The following is a 21,842-nucleotide window of genomic DNA, read 5'->3' as shown; positions in this document are numbered from 1 at the left end:
GGATGAAGGGCTATCAAGTTTGTTCAAATGAATGACATTGACCTTCATTCAAGGTCACATGGCTCAAAATGGCTAAAATCTTTAAACAACTTCTTACCAATTACCAAGAGGCCAAGGGACTTAATATTAGGCATGTAGCTTGCCTTGGTGGAGGGCTACAAAGTTTGTTCAAATGAATGACCTTGACCTTCATTCAAGGTCACATGGGTCAAATAGGCTAAAATCTGCAAACGACTTCTCAATAACCAAGAAGCCCACAGACTTAATATTAGGCCTGTAGCATGCTAGGGCAAAGGGCTACCGAGTTTATTCAAATGAATGACCTTGACCTTCATTCAAGGTCACATGTGTCAAATAGGCTAATATAGGCTTAAATATTCAAACAACTTCTTCTCAATAACCAAGAAGCCCACAGACTTAATGTTAGGCCTGTAGCATGCTTAGGTGAAGGGCTACCAAGTTTATTCAAATGAATGATCTTGACCTTCATTCAAGGTCACATCGGTCAAATAGGCTAAAATCTTCTAACGACTTCTCAATAACTAAGAAGCCCAGGGACTTAATATTAGGCCTGTAGCATGTGTGGTGAAGGGCTACCAAGTTTTTTCAAATGAATGACCTTGACCTACATTCAAGGTCAAATAGGCTGAATTCTTTAAACAATGATTTCTTGTTAGCAAAGAGACCAGATATTAGGCCAGTTGTGTACTGGAATGAAGAAGTAGAATATATATTCACAGGAGGAAACTTAGCCTCACTGATATTTGAATTAAGTGGTTATCAGCATAGTATCTGCAGAAATAACCTAAATCCACTTCAAAGTTGCTGTAGTGTCAGGTGAGCGATACAGGCCCATTGGGCCTCTTGTTTACATAGTATAAGATCCAGACAGGAAGAAAAACCAACTTTTTAATTAATTGAAAAGGAAAGGGGATTATTATAGGTAAAGCCGAGAAAAAACAAGTGTACACGGAGGGCACAGACAGACAAAGTTAAGAAGGATAGACAGACACAGAGACAGACAGACACAGAGACAGACAAGTCTAATGACACCGAAACTTGATTAGTTCTATAAACATTCCTTTTTAACATTTCTTGTTTTCGTATGTATTGTTTGGATGCCAATATATTTGTTTTATACTTACTGTTTATGGTGTTATGGCATCAACTACACATGTACATGGCTTGTTTATGTTTGTAATCTTTTGGTGTCCTTAATTTAAACTGCTTTACTCGTAATATATTAATTTAACCAACAGAAATGACATATATGAATACTTCTTGATTTTATGGAAGTATTTCTCAGGGCTGTTCCAGAAAAAATGACCTCCCCCCCCCCCCCCCCCCCACCAAGAAGGCACTTTTTTTTTACCACCACCACCTACATATTCTGAATTATTGCTTGGAATGGCCACCTACAGAATTTAAATTGTTTGGAACAGCCCTCATTCATTGTCACAATGATTTAATTATGTAATGTTCAGTTGGGTTTTCTCTGTAACAGCCCTCATTCATTGTCACAATAATTTATGTAGGTACTGTTGGGTTTTATGCAAAATAAAAGGTAAAATTTTTATTGAATGTTTTATTATTTTTTCATTATGAAATACTATAACAAACACATTTCTACAAGAGAAATTAAGACATACATTGTAAAATAAATTAACAATAAATAACTTTAAATATCATTAAAGGAAAAAAAATCCCTTCTTTGACAACAATTCAGATTTAAGATATTATCTTGTCTTAATATGATCACACCATAAATAAAATGAGGGACAGGCGACAAATCAATCCGGGTTTGAAAAAGACAATGTTGTTAAATCTGAAAATCCATTGTATTTTCATCACAACAAATTTCTTTGGAGAATGACAAGAAACTCGGTAAATATGGTCGACTTGTCATGCACACATTTGCATTGTTTGGTTCTGTCCACGGTATTAGTGAGACATTTTTCAGTAATTCATTAACACGAGGGTCTTTTTATCAGCTCAGGTGATTCCTGCATCAACGTTGTATAGTCTTGAGGATATCCTGAATGTCATCAATTGTACTCATGCTGAAACACAAGGATGACACTTTGAAAGAATGAATATGGTATATATATATATACATGTATAAAATTTGTCAAGTAGTAATAATGACAGTACAGACAGTTATCAAATTTTTTAGACAATCTGTCCCTTTATCAAGGCACAAGTAAATTCAAAATGATCACATATAGACATAGAACATGGAACAGTTACACAAATGTAGTAGCTAGGTAAACAGCGAAAAATATTGTTATGTTTCTGAAAACGATCCCCTCGGTCGATAATTAATTTGTAGAGGGCCTATTTTAATTAATGAGAAATCATCTTTTATATATATATATATATATAATAATTAGAGTCATTATCAATATATTCAATTTAATTGTTTACTTCAGTAAGAGAATGCAGGGCTTTTCCTCACTGATTTGGGAAGGAGTATTTTTGTCTCATTTTGGTAAGAAAATTGATGAATTGGGAAAGATTTTTTCAGGAGTAAACTGCAAATTTTGGGAATTTGGCTAAATATGAAATAATTTCAATAGGGAATGGGGCCTATTCAAGGCCCCAAAAAAGCCCTCAGAAAAAGCCCTAGAATGTCAAAAAACCCTTTTCTTTCAAATGTATTCCTTCATTTTCAAGACTGAATTAACTCGTACAGAAACAGAGATTTATATTCTAGATACAAACCTTGAAACTAATGATCTAGCTTTCATGCCTCTTACCACAAGCCAACAAAATCACCTTTGATTTGGTAAACAACTGTTATAATATATTGGTGTAAGGGCATTCACCTCTTTGGCAGGAATTACGGTATCATTTCATTTACGTAATTGATGAACACTTGGATATATATTCTTTACTTAAAGGACATTGTACATAATTTTATGTAGGTCATGATATAGACACTTGTACCTACCTTCGAACCATGGCTGCTTGTCTGAAACATGAATAAAACAATAATATAATACAGTTTATATACTTTTCGCCAAAAAACCCCTAAAACTCACAGTTGTAGAACGGAGTCTTACCTAGTATAGAAATAAAAGTAGAGAACTAAAACATACAAATATAAAAAAGAGTCTTATCTAGTATAATAATAATAAAAGTAGAGAACTATCATGATATTTTTTCCTAACATCTGACTGACAGAAATGACATCGACACAAAGCTTATATTAACTGACTTCATACTAGTATGCTGAACTGAATTTAATGGCCTTTTCTTGTGCAAATCTGAGTTTAGAGATCGACTTACTGGAATTCAAGCTGATTTTTGATGTTCATCATTTTCTTCAATGACTGTAAATACAAATAAACATTAATCTATAAATCAATATCAATAGTGATGCCTACTAATGATGCTATTACCCTGTTTTACCATATATGTGGGAAACATTACCATTATGAAGTTATATTTTGAACACTTCCTTACTGGCTTAAATTGTGCAAACTATTCTCGGGTCAATAAAACTATTATTAGTCCCTACTGGAGAAATGGGAGAGGAGAGAGGTCTATAGTTTTCCTCTCAGTACATCTTGGCATGTATAAAATACGTAACACCAATGATTTTCATTCCTTCAGGGACTTTAGTGAAACTTCACACAAATACAAAGAACAATAATATCTCAATCAAGTTCAAGTTTCAAGGTTGTCAAGTTCAAGTTTCAAGGTCGTGTGGTCAAGGTCATCATTGCTATTTAAAAAAAAAAATCCCTTTCAGTACTCTAGTGACTTCATTCCTTCAGGTATTTTAATCAAACTACCCACAATTACAATGGACAAAAATATATTAAATAAGATGGAGTTTTAAGGTTGTTGGGTCAAGGTCCAGGTCAATGTTCCGGTACATCTATATGACACAGAAAAGCTGAGAGGTTTCCTATAAATCTAAGTAACAAGAGAAATTGATCTTAAACAGTTTTGTTCTGAAAGTAATGATTAATCATGTAATTTAGAAACATTATTTTGCAGCAGTTTTCATCCAATTACATAATCTGACCTCTAAACTATAACAAGAGTTAAAATATCAACAGTAAATTTAATAATTTAGCGATGGAAGTGTCTTCAGAATAAAACTTACCTCTGATGAATTTTGAATGATGTTTTCTTGGTAGGTAAAATTCTTTTCAGCCTGTGCTAAAAGCTGAAAGGAAATTGAGGATGAGAAAATGTAAATCATGTATAAATCAACAAATTGTTTAACACACAAGGGATGATTTGACAGAATTTAAAGTGCAAAGAGCACTGAGTTAGGAAGCATCACAAGTGAAAGATTCTATTGATATCTACAAATGTATTACAGGTAAACATGTTCATACCCGACACCTGCTAGATCACATAAGACAATTAACTTTCATATGCAAACCATCATATCATAGAGTTACAATATCTTAAAGGTAGTCATCATGATCACTGGCCTAATAAAATATGGGGAAGATATGAAATTTCACACATAATATATGATTTTGCCTCCAGATGTTCATTCCTTCGAATTATATTCTTTCATTGCAATTGACTTTATTGGACAATCTATATACAGTGTATATATTGTCCACATTGACCAAGAAAATACTTTCTTATATAAAAAGCTCTGTTTAAAGACTATTTAAGTAATTGACACAATGATAGTTTGATTTCATTCATTAAGCCCTTGGCTATATTGAGATAATAAATAACCATTAATCAATTATAAGTTCATACATTTTGAAAAAGAATAAGAGGCATTAGAAATTTAAAGCTATACATGACAGGGTTTACATGTAGCGTACAACAAAGTGGACTTTCACCCATCTGTTCCAGAATGAATCAAGTTGGAGAAAACGCCAACTTTCATATAATACGCAAATATGCATATCATACGTACGCTAGTTGGAGTATGAATTGATCACTAAAAATAGCCAAAGTCGCTAAACAATCAATTTTGCAATACATTATTAAGACAATGATATTTTACTAACAGCTGTTTACTGAAAGTGTTGCCTGCTAAGAAACTTAATTGTCTCACTGTGCCATATTCTTTTTCTCTGTTTGTGGCAGACTCTGATAATTTAATGTTTTCTTTTAAGCATCATAAACTTTCACTCTGCGCATTATATGATTGCTACATGAAATTTAATCAGGGATATAGACTTAATGTTCCATCTAATCAGAAAATTGTTATTTGCTTTTGCCACCATTAAGCAGGTCACATGGACCTTTTGATTTTAAAAGCTTATCAACTAGGTCTGTGTTACTGTTAATGTTAAACGATGTGAACAGAATTAGCATTCGATATATTCACTTTTAAATGGCTTTTTTTAAATTGATATCTTTGCTTTTGGATCCTTAAAGCAATAAACATCTTAAAACCATTCAGGTCCTTTCATGTTCATTCATGACATTAGGGGGGCCTTTGCTTTTCCTAGGAACGGGTCACGAAATTACAGAAAAAATATTTATTTCGTGAATCCGTCAAAACGGGAGACGCTTTACAGCACATGAAGCAGTAGTTAACGGACAACATACCTCGCTGGATTTCGACGACCTGACCACATATCTGGTCAAAGACCCAAGATCTCCAATGTTCTGTGCGACCTTCTCATTAAGTCGCGTTTTCGTCTCAGCATTCCATTGGATCGAATTAGAACTCATTCTCCCCTACCTCCTCTCACTCCATCAAACGATTATAGGAAGTGAGCGTGTAATTGATTCAGACTATATGTAGACTGCACTAAAGGAACCGAAACACGGATACAGCAATACGGATACGTTGTTTATATTAAGTAGCATTAAGTCATAATAAAAAGCTGTCATGATGAAAGACTATACTAGTATTTTTGAAGATTATTTTTTAATAGTTCATTTTGATCAGTCAATTGATGGACACTTGACGCGATTTTTACCATGTCATGGTAAATTTGACGTTAAAACACATCGTGCTTTTATACATTATGTTGCATTTTCTTTTATGACAAATTGGTTTGAAATAAATAAAAATATAAAGTACGTAAGTAGCAATTTTAATTCTTTGGGGCAGGCCTCCTTAATATGTTGACCAGCAAGCGCTCAAGTGCCAAGATCAAAACATGATCATGTGACCAACATGTATTTATCGCCATTTTGTATTGTGTTGGCAGTGTTTCCGCTGATTGACAACAAATGACAGGCGTTGCGTTTTCCCTGTTTGGAATATACATCTCTCGTATCTTCACCACCATCAACGCAAAGTCCTGCAATTTCCGTGAAACCGGATATTTATGATTTGTTGGTAAGGTAATGAATTGCCTGAGGAAATCGAATAGTCAGGCGTGTTGTCATTCTGTCATTTAAAAGCCTCAAGCCAAGGGGGCCTGTACTTGCACGAGATCAGGGCGATAACAAAATACCCGAGACAGCTGCTTTAAGTGCGTAGTAATTTATTCCATAGTAGTAGTAAAGGACTGTAACAAACAGAAATAAAGCTGTTTTAGAATAATGAATAGACTTACAAAGCATCTTGACTGATATTTCACAATACAGCTCAACTTGAAATGTACTTGAACAAACTTGAAATGTACTTGAACAAACTTGAAATGTACTTGAAAAGTACTTAACTACAAGTAGATCGACTATCAATGTGACTTGATCATTAATGACAATGTGCCTTTGTATTCATCACATATTCTATACTATAAACTGATTAATTCCAAACCAAACCTAATTTACTTCATCTGAATATTATTCGAGACGAAAACATACAATTCTCATACATTGGTAAAGCTTACACAGTACTCCATATCATATCACTTCCATATGACTAGGTCAACTCGACCCAAAATCTACACAAATTATGACAGGAAATATATGGGCGAAATGACTCCACCACATGGCATTGTTTATCGCGACAAATGCCAGGGCTTATTATGACTGATTTCTGACAGTAACATTACAACATTCTCTATTGCAGCATATTGCAACATGTTCATAATAACAATACCTATAAAACTTACATTATGGTCTCCCAAACTTCCGAAAACTTTCCCAATCGCTCGCCGCACAGCTTATCACATCATGGTTTAGTTTACTATCACTTTTTCTCACCTTCTTCACTAAAGAGTTCTCGGTGGCGCGAAAATACCAAAAACGCATTTTACAGTCAAAGGGAAACAACTCTTATAACAGGTTAACTAAAATTGAGTTTTCTTAACAAATGTAACAGCACACTCCCCGTCTGGTATACAACTACCACTCTCTTACATATTGATCAACAAAAAAATCACAGAGTTCTAGTATACGAATACCACTCATGTTGACAAATTACACAACAGTTCTCACTATTAAAGTTTTGCCATCTAATTAGACAATAAAGTGTCTACTCCAATCCTTTGGGCACAAGAACTACCACCTCAGTGACAGGTCGGAGGTAAAATTTATCTCTCCCAACACGCACTTCCACCTTGCGGACACGACCATCTTCACTAGGAATGGCTTTACTAATGACAGCCATTGGCCACTCGTTACGATGTAGCGTTTTGTCTCGGACGAGGACAACGTCCCCTTCAGTAACATTTTTGCTTTCGCTCTGCCACTTCCGTCTTGCCTGTAGAGATGAAAGAAATTCATTCTTCCACCTTTTCCAGAAGCAGTTCGCGAGTTGTTGAACGCACCTCCACTGACTTTTGTAAAGATCCATCGGAGAGAATTCCTCAATACAGAAGGACTCCACTGTATGATTCGTCTTCAATGTCAACAAGGTTGATGGTGTCAGTGGCATAGGAGACTCCGGGTCCGATGGAACACCTGTAAGGGGCCTCGCGTTTATAATGGAACAAACCTCTGCCATGAATGTAGAGAGGACTTCATGTGTAAGGTTTTTGTGCGGAACATCCAAAAGGAGTGAATCAAGAATTCTCCGCGAAATGCCAATCAGACGCTCCCAGACCCCACCCATGTGGGATGAATGAGGCGGGTTGAACCTCCAAGAGATGCCTTTCTGTGCTAAGAAGGCTTTAAGATTGGGTTCTTCGATATCAATAATGTTTGCACCAATATCTTTTGCTGCTCCAACAAAGTTGGTTCCACAATCCGATCGAATGAGTTTGATCTCTCCTCTTAATGAAATGAAACGACGAAGTGCGTTTATGAAACTGGATGATGTCATTTCTTGAATCACCTCTATATGAATAGCACGGATGACTAAACATGTAAAAATCACAGCCCATCTCTTCGAATGAGCCTGCCCACCACGCGTTTTCCTACTGAGGACAGTCCATGGTCCGAAAACGTCTATTCCAATGAAACTGAATGGGGGAGCTGGATCCAACCGATCGCATGGAAGATCGGCCATCTTAGGAAAGTGTTGCTTTCCTCGTAATTTCAAACACCGGACACACTTACGAAGATACGAGTTTATCATGCGTCGACATCCAACGATCCAAAACCCAGCGTTTCGTATTGCTCCTTCAGTCAGAAGGCGGCCTTGGTGTCTGACTTTGTCGTGATAGTGACGAATTAATAATGTTGCTACATGATGACGTCTAGGGATCAAAACAGGATTTTTCTCCATTTTGCTGAGGTCAGCATTGTTCAAGCGTCCTCCAACCCTAACAATACCATCATTGTCAATGAAAGGATTCAAACTCCGGATACTACTGTCCTTCTGGAGCTCCTTGCCATTCAGTAAACAATTTATTTCCCTACTGAATGCCTCTCTCTGTATTTCTATTATAATGAGTCTCTCGACGGAAGCTCTCAAATCCTGTGCAATCGGCTTCTCTCCCAGTGTAGATCTCATGCTGCATTTCTGAACTGATAGTCTCTGGGCAAAACTCTTCAGGAACATGATAGCATGTACCAAATTTTCCCAATGCGAAAATTTCTCAAAACGTTTGGTGCCAAGATCATACTCATGGTGTCCACGAACTGAGAGTTTTAAACAATGCACTTCATCTTCAGGACGAATTTCTGAGTCCTTTTCAGGGTATTGGAGCTGAAATGTTTCATCAGAGGTCAATTCGCAGGTATGAATACATTCTGGGCCTCGAATCCAATCACTACAATCTAGCAGATGAGATGAGACTGGTCGTGTTCCTAAGTCTGCCGGGTTGTCATTGGTTGACACGTAACTCCACTGTTTAGGTAGAGTCGTCCTCAGAATCCTGTTGACACGATTCTCAACATAAACATAGAAACGCCTGACGCGGTTATTGATGTACCCTAACACGACTTTACTATCGGTATAGAACTTCATCTGCTCCACAGGAAAGCACAAATGTTCCGACACAGTCTCTGAAAGCTCTACCGCAATGACTGCTGCGCATAATTCTAGCCTAGGTATCGTGTGACCGTGCTTAGGTGATACTTTGGATTTTCCAATAATGAATCCAACATGTGTATCTCCATTTATGTCTGTTGCTTTCATATATGCCACTGCGCAAATTGCCTTCTCTGAAGCATCCGAAAATATGTGGACTTCCTGTTCTGAAGTGCTAGACAGGGAAATTGGGAGGTATGTTCGAGAAATTGACAAGTCCTCCAAATCCTTCAATGATTGACACCATTTAACCCAACCTTCTTTGTATTTTATGTCCAATGGTTCATCCCAGTCTGTCTGTTCTGTTATCATATCCCTCATTAAGATCCTTCCATGAACCACTACTGGCGAGATGAAACCCAGAGGATCGTAAATGCTGTTGAGTGTGGATAAAACTCCTCTCCTGGTGTACTTCCTGTTAGCTACCTCTTCCGGTATAATGAACTTAAAGTTATCAGAGTTCAAATCCCATGTCAACCCTAAGCTCCTTTGTAGGGGTAAGCCTTGTTGACATATGTCCAAGTTTTTTAGATCCCCAGCTAAATCTTCCTTTGGAAATGCACTCATGACATCCATACTATTTGATGCTATCTTATGTAGGCGCAAGTTTCCTCCGAAAGCCAATGCATTCTGTGTACGTTGCATCACATCTATAGCAGTTTCAACATTTGAAAACGAAGCCAGACCGTCATCGACATAAAAGTCCTTATGTACAAACGCTGTCACATCCTCACCGTAGATCTCCTCAACCGCTTCCGCACTTTTGTGGAGGCCATATGTAGCTATCGCGGGAGACGGACTATTTCCAAAGACATGTACACACATGCGATATTCTACAAGTTCTAGGTCGGGATTGTTGTCTTTAAACCAGAAGAATCGCAGGAAGTTACGATGTTCTTCTTCTACCCTAAACTGATAAAACATCTGTTGAATATCTGCTGTCACACCAATAGGTTCTCGTCTAAACCTCATGAGAACTCCTAATAAGTTGTTGGTGAGATCTGGCCCGGACATCAAAACGTTGTTCAATGATAGACCGTTGTATTTTGCTGATGAATCAAATACAACACGTATTTGGTCTCTTTTCTTTGGGTGGTACACCCCAAAGATAGGCAGATACCAACCTTCCTCATCTGAAGTCATAAGGGGAGCTAACTCTGCGTGGTTGTTGTCAAACATTCGTTTCATAAATGTTACGAAATGTTCCATTTTTGCAGGATCCCTCCTTAAGCTAGCTGACAAGTTGCGCGCCCTGTTCAATGCCATGTTCCTATTGTTTGGCAATCTGGGCCTCATTGTGCGAAACGGAAGTGGAGCACTCCAATTACCGTTGTGTTCTTTCCTGAAATCTTTGTCCATAGTTTCCAGGAATTGTTTGTCGTCCACCGACAATCCCACCTTGTTGTCGTGCTTTGTTATCTTAAACACGTCATCACTGTTTTTGTTTTCCTTAAGTTCAAAGCGGTTTTCACAGGGTGAAAACACAGAATGTCTTCCATCTTTAAGCACATATGTTTTCTTAACATTGAAAACATCTGATCCAGATCTATGAACTTGGCCCAGGCAAGTCTCGCCAACGACAACCCAGCCAAGATGCAATCTATGTGCGTATGGTGATCCTCTGCAACCAGTCTTCTGTTCTAGAACGTGGTGGGCTTCAGGTAGATCTCTCCCTAAAAGTAATAGTATTTGAGATTTGTCATCGAGCTCTGGGATTTTCGATGCAATTTCCTGAAGGTGTGAATGATTTCTGGCAGCATTTGGTGTTGGTATTTCTTCTCTGACATCTGGAATTTCACTACACTCTGTTAGGCTGGGTAGCTCAATAGATGATTTGCCCTCAAGGTCTTGGATAATGAATCCTGCAGTTTCCGTCCTACGGCCTGATGTTTCAATCACTCCTGCACAGGACGACAAGGAATAGCGTACCTCGCTATAATTCTCATCGTGAAACATAGAGAAGAATTCTGGTTTGGCAAGAGATCTGTTACTTTGATCATCGATCAAGGCATACATTTGGAAAGTTCTCTCTGGAGAATCCTTTGGGTGAACTTTGACTAGTACTACTTTAGCACAGGATTTCCCAGATGAGTTGACCTCACCACAAACTCTGGAGCATGCCGTCTTAATATCCTCAACTCGTTGACCGTATGTACTGCTGGTCTCTGTATTTTCTTTTCTCTCCCCGCCATGAACGTGTAAGGCTGTCGGATGACTGTTGCTGTCACAAACACTACATGTTACATTCACTCCACACATTTTGGCAATATGGTCTGATTTCTCACAGCATTTGAAACATAAACCCTTGTCTCTGATAAACCTTTTCCTCACATTCAATGGTTTTGATTTAAAGGTACGACAATAATTTAGTGAATGCCCCTCAGTGTTGTGAAATGGACACGTAGGTTTATTCTTGCCCTTCGCATGAACATCTTTAACGGTTTCAACTTCTGTTTTATAGGACTTGACCTTTGATGGTCTGGTACTATTGACATTGTTCTTGTTTGTGCTGTCTCTGGTGACAGATGTGTCATCATACATGAAGCTTGGATTATTAAGCATAGAACTCATCTCGTTCACAAAGTCACAAAATACTGAGAATGGTGGATAGTTGACACCATATGCCTTCATGTATTTCGTTGCTTTCTGAGTCCATTTTCCTTGGAGGTGATAAGGAAGCTTTTGTACAATTGGGTTGACCCCAGTCGATGAGTTGAAGTAGCTAAGGAGTTCAGTGTACTTCTCATTTTCCATGGCCGATGAAACTTCCATAAGTGTATCATGAAGTACATAAAGTTTTGCACAATCTTTGTTAGTTATCTTTGGCAGTGCAGTTATTTTCTTTTTTAACGTCGACTCTATCAATGCTGGAGAACCATAACGCTCCTCTAGTCTCTCCCAAGTTCTCTGTAATCCTCTCTCTGGATTGCTTATATTGGACGACCTAATGCTGATTGCGTGTTTTGATGATTCTGGACCTAACCACTTAACTAATAGATCTAATTCCTCTGTGGGGGAAACACCAAGTTCTTTAACAACATTTAAGAATCCAGCTTTCCAGGGGAGAAAATTTTCTGGAGAGTCATTAAAAGATGTGAGTCTTGAAAACAACAAGTCCTTTCTCAGCATAAATCTTGAAATTTCTGTTGTTATAGTTGCAGGAACAAAGTTTTCTACCATGGGGTTTAAAGCTCTATGAGACGACCGATAACCCAAATCTGTAGATGGTTGTTGTTGACCCTCGACTGCTGACTCTGTGGGCAATTGAGGACTAATAAATCTAGTTGGTTGTCGAGACATGTTATTCAAATGTGTATTTGGCTGGTCATGAGTTATGGGACTGTTTGACTCATAAGTTGTTGAATGTTCATTTATATACTGTTGAACACGTTCCCTAGGATTCACATCTGACGGAACAACATTTTTCCTTTCCAGACCCGACGTCTGTCCGTCGTCGTCCCACCCATCAACTGTCTCCAATGCTTCCAGCTCGGCTTCTGCCTCTGCACACATCTTTTGATCCTGCAACAGTTGTAGATCAGCCTCAATTTCTTGGCATTTTCTTTCTGCCTGTGCTACTGATAGGGCTTCTTGTTCCTTTAAAATAGCCTGCTGCTTGAGAAGCAAAGCCCTTTTCTCAGTAAATGCAACCCCTGCTCTAGCAGCTTCAGCCTTTGCTTTTGCTTTAATAAATGAGTTTGTACTTGAGCCCTGTGACCTTGCTGATGTCCTTGAACCTCGTGACCTTCTTGATGTTGACCTAGTTTCATCAATGTCCATTTGTGTCCTTTTTGTCTCAATTCCCTGCAGAAATTTACTGACAAGATCATCATTGAGTTTGTCATCAACATCATGTCGTTGTAAAAGTTCTTCGCCCTTCTTTGACCTTGCGCCGCCAAGGAAGGAAACATACTCACGAGATACTAAGCGATAACTTGCGTATGCTAAGCATATTGAAGAGTGAGCTTTCTTTAAGAGTTCTGCGTTACCCTCACATTTTGATCCTAGTTCCAATTCATTTTGGACTGCGACCCATGCTGTGTGTAATTTATCTTGAAATGTTCTGACTCTTTCTGAGAACAATTCTGCAGCCTTTTCAGTCATGGTTATGAGTCGTCGTTCACTAGTAGCCGACTGATGTTGAGCAAAGTCAGTTTCTTTTCCTGAATTGCTGGCCATGACATCTGTGTTCCATTTACTCGAGAGAGTTCCGGACAGCAAAAGGGGAGGTAATTGGTAATTCCTTTACTGTACTTGCACGAGATCAGGGCGATAACAAAATACCCGAGACAGCTGCTTTAAGTGCGTAGTAATTTATTCCATAGTAGTAGTAAAGGACTGTAACAAACAGAAATAAAGCTGTTTTAGAATAATGAATAGACTTACAAAGCATCTTGACTGATATTTCACAATACAGCTCAACTTGAAATGTACTTGAACAAACTTGAAATGTACTTGAACAAACTTGAAATGTACTTGAAAAGTACTTAACTACAAGTAGATCGACTATCAATGTGACTTGATCATTAATGACAATGTGCCTTTGTATTCATCACATATTCTATACTATAAACTGATTAATTCCAAACCAAACCTAATTTACTTCATCTGAATATTATTCGAGACGAAAACATACAATTCTCATACATTGGTAAAGCTTACACAGTACTCCATATCATATCACTTCCATATGACTAGGTCAACTCGACCCAAAATCTACACAAATTATGACAGGAAATATATGGGCGAAATGACTCCACCACATGGCATTGTTTATCGCGACAAATGCCAGGGCTTATTATGACTGATTTCTGACAGTAACATTACAACATTCTCTATTGCAGCATATTGCAACATGTTCATAATAACAATACCTATAAAACTTACATTATGGTCTCCCAAACTTCCGAAAACTTTCCCAATCGCTCGCCGCACAGCTTATCACATCATGGTTTAGTTTACTATCACTTTTTCTCACCTTCTTCACTAAAGAGTTCTCGGTGGCGCGAAAATACCAAAAACGCATTTTACAGTCAAAGGGAAACAACTCTTATAACAGGTTAACTAAAATTGAGTTTTCTTAACAAATGTAACAGCACAGGGCCCCTCATGTGTATATGACATGGTCTTGATCATTGCTGCTGTTATATATTGAAATGAAAAATCAAGAGTAAGGCCTCTTACCTGAGCGAACGAGATTTTATCGTTTGCTTATAAACTTGACTAAAAAGCTGGATGAAAGTAGTTTCGGCATAAAAAATTGTGTTAAATATAATTTGCTGTAAAATGTTTTAACAACACACTGACATATAAGTATATGTATAAAATGGGGATCCTTAAATGTTACTATGGCTTGTGTGTAATTAAAAGAAATGACAGAAATTCATATAACTATATTCAATGCTTGTCCACAACTGCTTTTCTATGAAGAGTGACACAAGGCCTAAAAATAGTACATGCGTTTCTACTATACTATATATACATGCCAGAAAAAACAGAGTAGGTATACATGTATATATATACTGTATATAGCATAAAGGTGGGAAAATCTTTTGATTTTTCAGATAGTTTTTTTCATAGGTTATATAGGCGAAGAATCTTGACTTTAGTAGCTATATAGTCCTTTCGTGAAAATTGCACAAAAATATAGGATATTAAATTAAAACAGACCTAGTGTTAGTGAAAACACAGGTATTTTTAGGCCTAAATTCGATTTCTTTTCTTTTCAAAATTCCATAACTACATTGTTTAAAATAAGAATATTCTGCCATGACACAGTTCCTAAACTATCCATTCATAGATCATTAGGCCATTGGTTATTTTTGCAGGAAATTAAAATGTTTTGATTTAAAATTTTCTTGTTTGTCAGGTTCACTGATCATGTCCGGCGTTGACAAGGAGAATGAAGATGTAACAGAAAACCCACACCCTGAAGATGAAGCAGAAGTTTACCTTCCAGAGGGAGCTGAAGGTGAAGATGGTGCAGAAGGACAGGACAGGAATGAGGCTGAGAGTGAGGATAGCATAGAGGAGGGTACAGAGGCTGAGCTGGAGGCAGAGGATGAGGCAGGAGCTCATCAGGTTGTTGCCGAGTCAGTGGCTGACAATCAAGATGAGAAGAGCCAAACTGAAACAGGGGAGGAAGCAGATTCTGACTCTGAAACAGAGGATTTTGTTATGCCAACAGCTGAAGGGGCATCCCTTGTAGAAGGACAGCAAAATAGGAACTATGAAGAAAGGGGAGATAATCGTAATGAAGGAGTAGACCCAAGCTATTCTACTGGGGGAGATGATAATGTGGAATCTATAGCAAACAATGAACAATCCCCATTGGCATGTGATTTAGCTGAGGCGGATGTTGGTGTGATAAAGGTTAAAGGTAACCTTGGAGACAGAGAAATGGAAACAGAATCGGACAGACATCTGGTTGAAAATGATTTGTCCTGCAGAACAAGGGGAGATAATTATGCAGAGGAAAATATCCCTATGGTTGAATCAGCTAGAGATTTGGTTGAGGCAGATTCTGATGTGGTAAGTGAGTCTGTCGAAGCAGATTCCGATATGGTCAGTGGAAATCAGGCCATAACTGACCAGGACTTGCCAGAGAGCAGTCTAGAGAGGTCAAGTCTCCCAGCAGGGGCATGCAAGGAAGCAAATAATGAAGAGGTAGAGGAAGCGGTCAGTGTACAGGGAGATGTGACTAAAGGTGCCAGTAATGTTCTTTTGGAGGATGAATTGGGTAGTGTCCATGACAAACAATTACTCAATGTTAAAAAGAAGCTTGAGCGTGGTGAAAGCGGAGAGTCTTGGGAGCCAGAATGTGATCAAGACTCCGATGAAGTGCGCGGGTCTACAGAACCATCTGATTCTCATAGTCAGCCAAATGATTGTGAAAGTGTGAGCCAAGGAACTAGTAATATAAATCAGGGACCATCAAATAATTGTGTGATATCTAAATCTCTTGTGACTGTGGATAGTATAGAATCGGATGGGACTGTAGAAACTTCAAATCACCAATCTGTGTCTGTGTGTCCACAAAATCAATATTCTAGTCAAAATGAAATCGGGTCAACAAGTTTCAACAGCACTGTGTCAAACTTTTCTGAGACTCCTGGCAATGGAGACTGTACAGCTAGTCAGGGATTAGAAAATGGTAGTACCCAATGCTCTACAAATAGGGGAAGTAACTCTGTGTCTGAAGGTACTGTAGATACAGACACCGATAATTCCATATGTATTATAGCTGACATCAATGAAAAACATTCCGGTAAGGATTCTCAGGCCTTGAACAGTGATAAAGACTCAAATACAGACTCAGCTTGTAGAATTGTTGACAAACATGAGGAGGATGACTCGAACAATAAAGTCAAGGGAGATAATTCAAATACATGTGGTAAGGATGCTAATTCGAACCTTAGTCCAAATAAAAACAAACAGTTTAATAAAGCGCCACAACAAAACTGTGATATAGTTCAACCACATTTGCATGGCCAGCTAGGTTCAGTAGATGATGATCTTTTAGATGAGCTGGAATCAGAATTGACCAATCAGAATCCAGAAGGGTCGACCGTTAGAGACCCAGATTTGACATTAACTGTAGACAGTGAAAGTGGAGATGCCACCCCAACGGGTCGAAGAAGTCCGGTGCCTCCTAACGGTTTTGTCCATATGGACGTCCACTCGAAGCTGGTACAGAAGTTACAGGCCTTACAGCTAGAAATAAAGCGATCGAAAGCAGACCTACAGAAAGAACAACAGGAAAGCTACAGGTAAAACCATAGCCAATACAATAGATCTAGATCATGTACATGTCATGGGGCAGTATATATAGGTATATATATAGGTATGTTGCTTGGGTATTATAAAACAATTGGATTTAGGTAAATAACCCCTCCCATCTCCTACCCCACTGCTTTAACTACAAATAATTATATAAGAACACACAATATCCTATTCTAATGATTTATTGTCATTATATTGCTAAAACAAATCAATTTGCTACAGCTGCAGCGAGTTTATAGGAGTAGATATATATATATACTATATATAGCTAGCTTATAGGAGTAGATATGTACTATATATAGCTAGCTCAAACCGAATTGCTCTGCCAGTCTGCTCTGCTCTGAGTTTGTGTATTACTGCATACATTATATATTACTACAAATTTAAAGAAGAAAGTGAAAAGATTTTGATATATTTTGTATTTGAGCCTCAATATTTTGATATAAAGTTACCTGTGCTTTCTGATTTTAGAAGCTTTAATCATATTATTTCAGGTAATTATATATAAGCTCAATTCATGAAAAAAAAAAACAATTTTTTGGCAATCTGGACTGAAAATTATAAAAAATAACCCAAATGCACATCAAGCCATGCAGAGATTGTTCTCCACTATTATGGGCATGGTGCGTATCAAATGTAAATTAAACAAGCCAACGTTAACGGACCAGCCCAGTGTAAGATCTACTGGCCCTTCATAAAACTAAATGGCCGTGGGCCTAATTCAAAAGTTTGCGGTTATATTTTTGCTCCTGTGGGTTGTACATGTGCACAAATGTTTAGCCATTTCAGAGAAATTTTATAAAATTAAAACAAATTGGATCTTGCTTAGTGCATCAAACATGTATAGATTGTCCTAAACCAATCAGTGTAATATGAAAAAAAAGTTAAACGAGTGGAATCAAAAACAAATGCACATGTAGGTACAATGGAGAATGGATGTTTTCTCGAGGATCAAAACCTGTACGTGTGCAGAATGAACATTTTGTTACTTAATCAATTCTCCACTGGAGTGAACCTGGCCGATCTGTAATTTTCACCCTTTCTGCTTCATTGACATTCAGGCATACATGTTGGATTATATATATACTGGCCAGAAAATATCCAGAAAATATTGAATCCATATTTTTAGAGTACAGCTATATATGTATTTGAAAAAACTCTGGTCTACAATGAAATGATTAAACACTGGTATTGATTAATGGTACTCAGGCCCAGGGTTAGCATGTATATAAATACTTATACACAACAGGATATTTAATGAAACATGGGTCCTTTTCACATTAAACAGGGTTCATCTGTTTAGTTTAATTTGATCTAAGTTTCTGAATATAACTACATGTATATATGACCCTTTTTACTTTCTATGCATCATCAAAAGCTAAGGCTATAGGCCTTGGGATGTTAATATCTTCAACACAAAGTATACATGTAACATTGTATAAATTAATTGATTAAATAAAGTATATTATTAAACTACGTGATTAAGGCTGAAAACATTAAGATTACATATAATACAAAATACATGTAATTACAGTATATATAGATAGACAATCTAAATGAGAGTTATTTATATTTTGAACAAGATTATTAAAAATTTCAATATGACTCTTATTGAAACAAAAAATCAAACCTTTTGTGAGTTTTGTAGATATTTAAAAAACAAGTCAAATGAACATGATCATGAGTGTACATTTTTTGTGAGAGTAGATTTTTATATAACACAATGTACATTTCACTATCAAGGCATGGCATCATGTAACTTTGCATGACATATATAGCATATATATACGTATGATCATATATATGGCATTGCAATGGTGATGACGAATCGAAGTAAATATAACATCATGGCTTGTTTACAGGTTTATTGTGTAAATGCGTTGTCATCTTTATTGTACAGCAATATTACGCTACAGATTAATTGCCTCTAGATATATATAATACATGTATACATGTATATATATATAATTAAACAACGTTTACCATCTTTATTGTATGGCAATATTACACTACAGATTAATTGCCTCTAGATATATATAATACATGTATACATGCATATATATATAATTAAACAACATTTACCATCTTTATTGTGTGGCAATATTACACTATGGCTGGCCTCCACTGTTATAACATGGATAGTTTAGACAAAATGTAGATCCATGTCTTACATATATATGCATGTGTGTATAAGTATATAACATGCTGGTATGTATATAAACCTGTAAATTAAACCAGATTGGCTGGACATGTCAATACCATGCTGTCTCCAGCTGTGCCGGAGTTAGTCCTTACAAATACTCTACCTACAAATGGGCATTGATTTCTGTTGGCTTACTCAAGTCGAAAAACCTATGTGAATTATTGATGGACGAGGGCACTTCTCGTTCTGCTAAAATGTAAATAGATAAAAATTGACTTCTAGATATATATAAGCTTAGAGAATGTATAATTGTCTGGAACAACAAAAGCTGCCACTGCAGTTTATTAATTTATTCATTTATTTTTACCATTTGTACGTATATATACACCATCTAAGGTGTTTTCTAATTAATCATAATGGGCCCTCTGCGAATTAATTATCGGCCGAGGGGATCGTTTTCACAACATAACAATATTTATTGTTGTTTATACGAATACCCACTATAGTTGTGTAATTATAACTGTTCCATGTTCTATATATGTGATTGTATATATGTAATTTACCTGTGTCTTGATCATGATCATGATAAAGGGACAGATTGCCTCGGAAATTTGACAATTTACTTGTCTGTACTAGTACGTACTGTCGTTATTACTACTTGTGTGACATTGTTTTAACAATCATTATCATCATCTTAGTTTGGGTATCAACTCTTTGTGGCCCTATATTTGTAATGTCATAGATTTCCTTCACCTTATATATGGTTAAAGGTGATGTGGCTTATTTTAACTCTCACCTTTTTTACTTCAAAGTCAAAATTTTGCAACAGTCTTATAGGAATACCAGTAAATAGGAGTTAGCAAAATAGTGTCCGTAATTATAACTAACTCATTAATACAATTTCATATCTTGGTTATTAAGCTTATATAATTACCAAGTTTTAAAGAAATCTTTCGGAAAAAAATGTAGGAAAAAATCAAACAATGAAAAAAAATTGGAAAAAAATTTTGCAAAAATAGTTGATGGATGAAATTAATATATTCCTTTCAGGGAATGTACAGCTACGTATATCATGATTATAATATAATGCATAAATAAAGGAGGAGATCTCCAGACAACAATATCAAATAGCAAAATATAAAGGGCAAACACTTTGGCAAAAATAGTCAAATGAAAATTCCTTTCAGGGGATACCATATAAAATACTGTGATACTCCTGTCAGGTTTGACGGGCATAAATTTATAAAAACCAACACATGTACTATACTGCATGTGTACACATCTATTAGATGTGTACATATGCAGTATAGTACATGTGTTGGTTTGCATTGCAAGGATAACATATACAGATAGCTTAAGGCATTTTCAGATGCTAAATTAAATCATATGTTATATATATATATCCTGCAGGGTATATTCTGAATATCATGGTATAGCTATATAGCTATAGCTTAATGAAAGTAAACAAATATGTAAGTGTAGATCTTTAACCCTTATATATACAAGGTTACCATGCTAAATTTTTATCAAAAAAACATTTTCAGAAGCGATGTCTCCAAATTATCTTCTTGTGATCATTTAGCAGTTCATTGGAATCGTACATTCTAGCATATTGTGCATTACATGTACATATGCATGAACCTGGTACAACCAAAGTTTGAAAATACTTGAATTGCTAACTTTTCATGATCAACAGAGTTCAATTTAAAGAACAGAATGATTGTGGTTGTATTATAGTTATCAGAGGGGAAAACTTCAAATGTTTCTTTTTATGGATGGAAGAGCCATGCGAAGAATTGAAACTACAAAAATTGTTGTGTTTTATAGCTGTAAGAGCCATGCGGAGGATTGAAACTACAAAAATTGTTGTGTTTTATAGATAGAAGAGCCATGCGGAGATTGAAACTACAAAAATTGTTGTGTTTTATAGATAGAAGAGCCATGCGGAGGATAAAAAAAATACAAAAATTGTTATGTTTTATAGATGGAAGAGCCATGCGGAGGATTGCGAGGACCAGATGGGAACAGCTATAAAAGAGAGGGACTCCTACCTCCGTGAACTCAAAACTGCTAAGGAACACAATGCTGATGAACTTTATATCCCTCAGATCAAAGAGGTGAGAGGGCTGTGTAATAGACCAGGGTTTTATTCTGACTGGTTTAAATTTGGAATGGGGCATTTTTTTTTCTCATTTTGGGATGCAAATTGCTTAATTGAGAAAGATATTTTTTTTTTTGAGTAAACTGCAATTTTGGGATTTTGACTTCAATTTGAAATAATTTCAATTGAGAATTAATGGGGCTCATTAACAAACCTAAAAAGACATCAGAAAAAAACCCTGTAGACCAAATGTCACATGGATGTAATTACATGGTCCTGTCATTGATCAAAGGTCACTCGCAAGGAGATGACAATGGCATGTTATAGAACAAATTCACAAGATGAGAAAGTTTTGTAATGTCATATATATATAGGCTAAAGGTCACAAGGGATTGAAAAAGTCATGTCATAGACCAAAGGTCACCAATTCAAGAGATGAGAAATTAAATAAATGTGAAAGTTCAAAAGTCATGAGGTTAGAAAATTGTAGATCATATATTGATATATATGCC

General features: G+C 36.6%; 3 protein-coding genes across 4 annotated transcripts in view; 1 reads left to right on the top strand and 2 right to left on the bottom strand.

Moving 5' to 3' along the window:
• Positions 1-1,987: 1,987 nt before the first annotated feature.
• LOC117339916 lies at positions 1,988-5,733 on the bottom strand. Its single transcript, XM_033901627.1, has 5 exons — positions 5,539-5,733; positions 4,115-4,177; positions 3,289-3,332; positions 2,951-2,971; positions 1,988-2,060 (listed from the first exon to the last, which is right to left on the bottom strand). The coding sequence occupies exons 1-5, from the start codon at positions 5,662-5,664 to the stop codon at positions 2,009-2,011; spliced, it is 306 nt and encodes a 101-aa protein (XP_033757518.1). The 5' UTR covers positions 5,665-5,733; the 3' UTR covers positions 1,988-2,008.
• A 392-nt stretch (positions 5,734-6,125) lies between these two features.
• The window catches only part of LOC117339915 (coiled-coil domain-containing protein 186-like), a 41,312-nt gene continuing 25,595 nt past the window's right edge, over positions 6,126-21,842 (top strand). For both annotated transcript variants that reach the window (XM_033901626.1, XM_033901625.1), the window contains exons 1-3: positions 6,126-6,280; positions 15,174-17,073; positions 21,214-21,346. In XM_033901626.1, the coding sequence (XP_033757517.1) occupies positions 15,185-17,073; positions 21,214-21,346 (2,022 nt within the window). In that variant the 5' untranslated portion in view covers positions 6,126-6,280; positions 15,174-15,184. The remainder of the gene's footprint in view (positions 6,281-15,173; positions 17,074-21,213; positions 21,347-21,842) is intronic.
• LOC117339737 lies at positions 6,363-14,398 on the bottom strand. The gene is made up of 3 exons (XM_033901451.1): positions 14,192-14,398; positions 7,002-13,642; positions 6,363-6,452 (listed from the first exon to the last, which is right to left on the bottom strand). Exon 2 carries the CDS (start codon positions 13,481-13,483, stop codon positions 7,364-7,366), a length of 6,120 nt encoding a protein of 2,039 aa, XP_033757342.1. The 5' UTR covers positions 13,484-13,642; positions 14,192-14,398; the 3' UTR covers positions 6,363-6,452; positions 7,002-7,363.

Source organism: Pecten maximus, chromosome 12 (assembly GCF_902652985.1).
Source record: "Pecten maximus chromosome 12, xPecMax1.1, whole genome shotgun sequence".
In the NCBI taxonomy this organism is placed as follows: domain Eukaryota; kingdom Metazoa; phylum Mollusca; class Bivalvia; order Pectinida; family Pectinidae; genus Pecten; species Pecten maximus.
This window is presented reverse-complemented; position numbering and strand designations above follow the sequence as displayed.

Bases quoted from the DNA above. Each gene is read 5' to 3' on its own strand.
- LOC117339916 (XM_033901627.1), bottom strand. From the start codon at position 5,664: ATGAGTTCTAATTCGATCCAATGGAATGCTGAGACGAAAACGCGACTT. The intron at 4,178-5,538 runs GTATGTTGTCCG...ATTTCCTTTCAG, and splicing joins GGTCGTCGAAATCCAGCGAG to CTTTTAGCACAGGCTGAAAA. The intron at 2,972-3,288 runs GTAAGTCGATCT...TTCATGTTTCAG, and splicing joins AAAAATCAGCTTGAATTCCA to ACAAGCAGCCATGGTTCGAA.
- LOC117339737 (XM_033901451.1), bottom strand. From the start codon at position 13,483: ATGGCCAGCAATTCAGGAAAAGAAACTGACTTTGCTCAACATCAGTCG.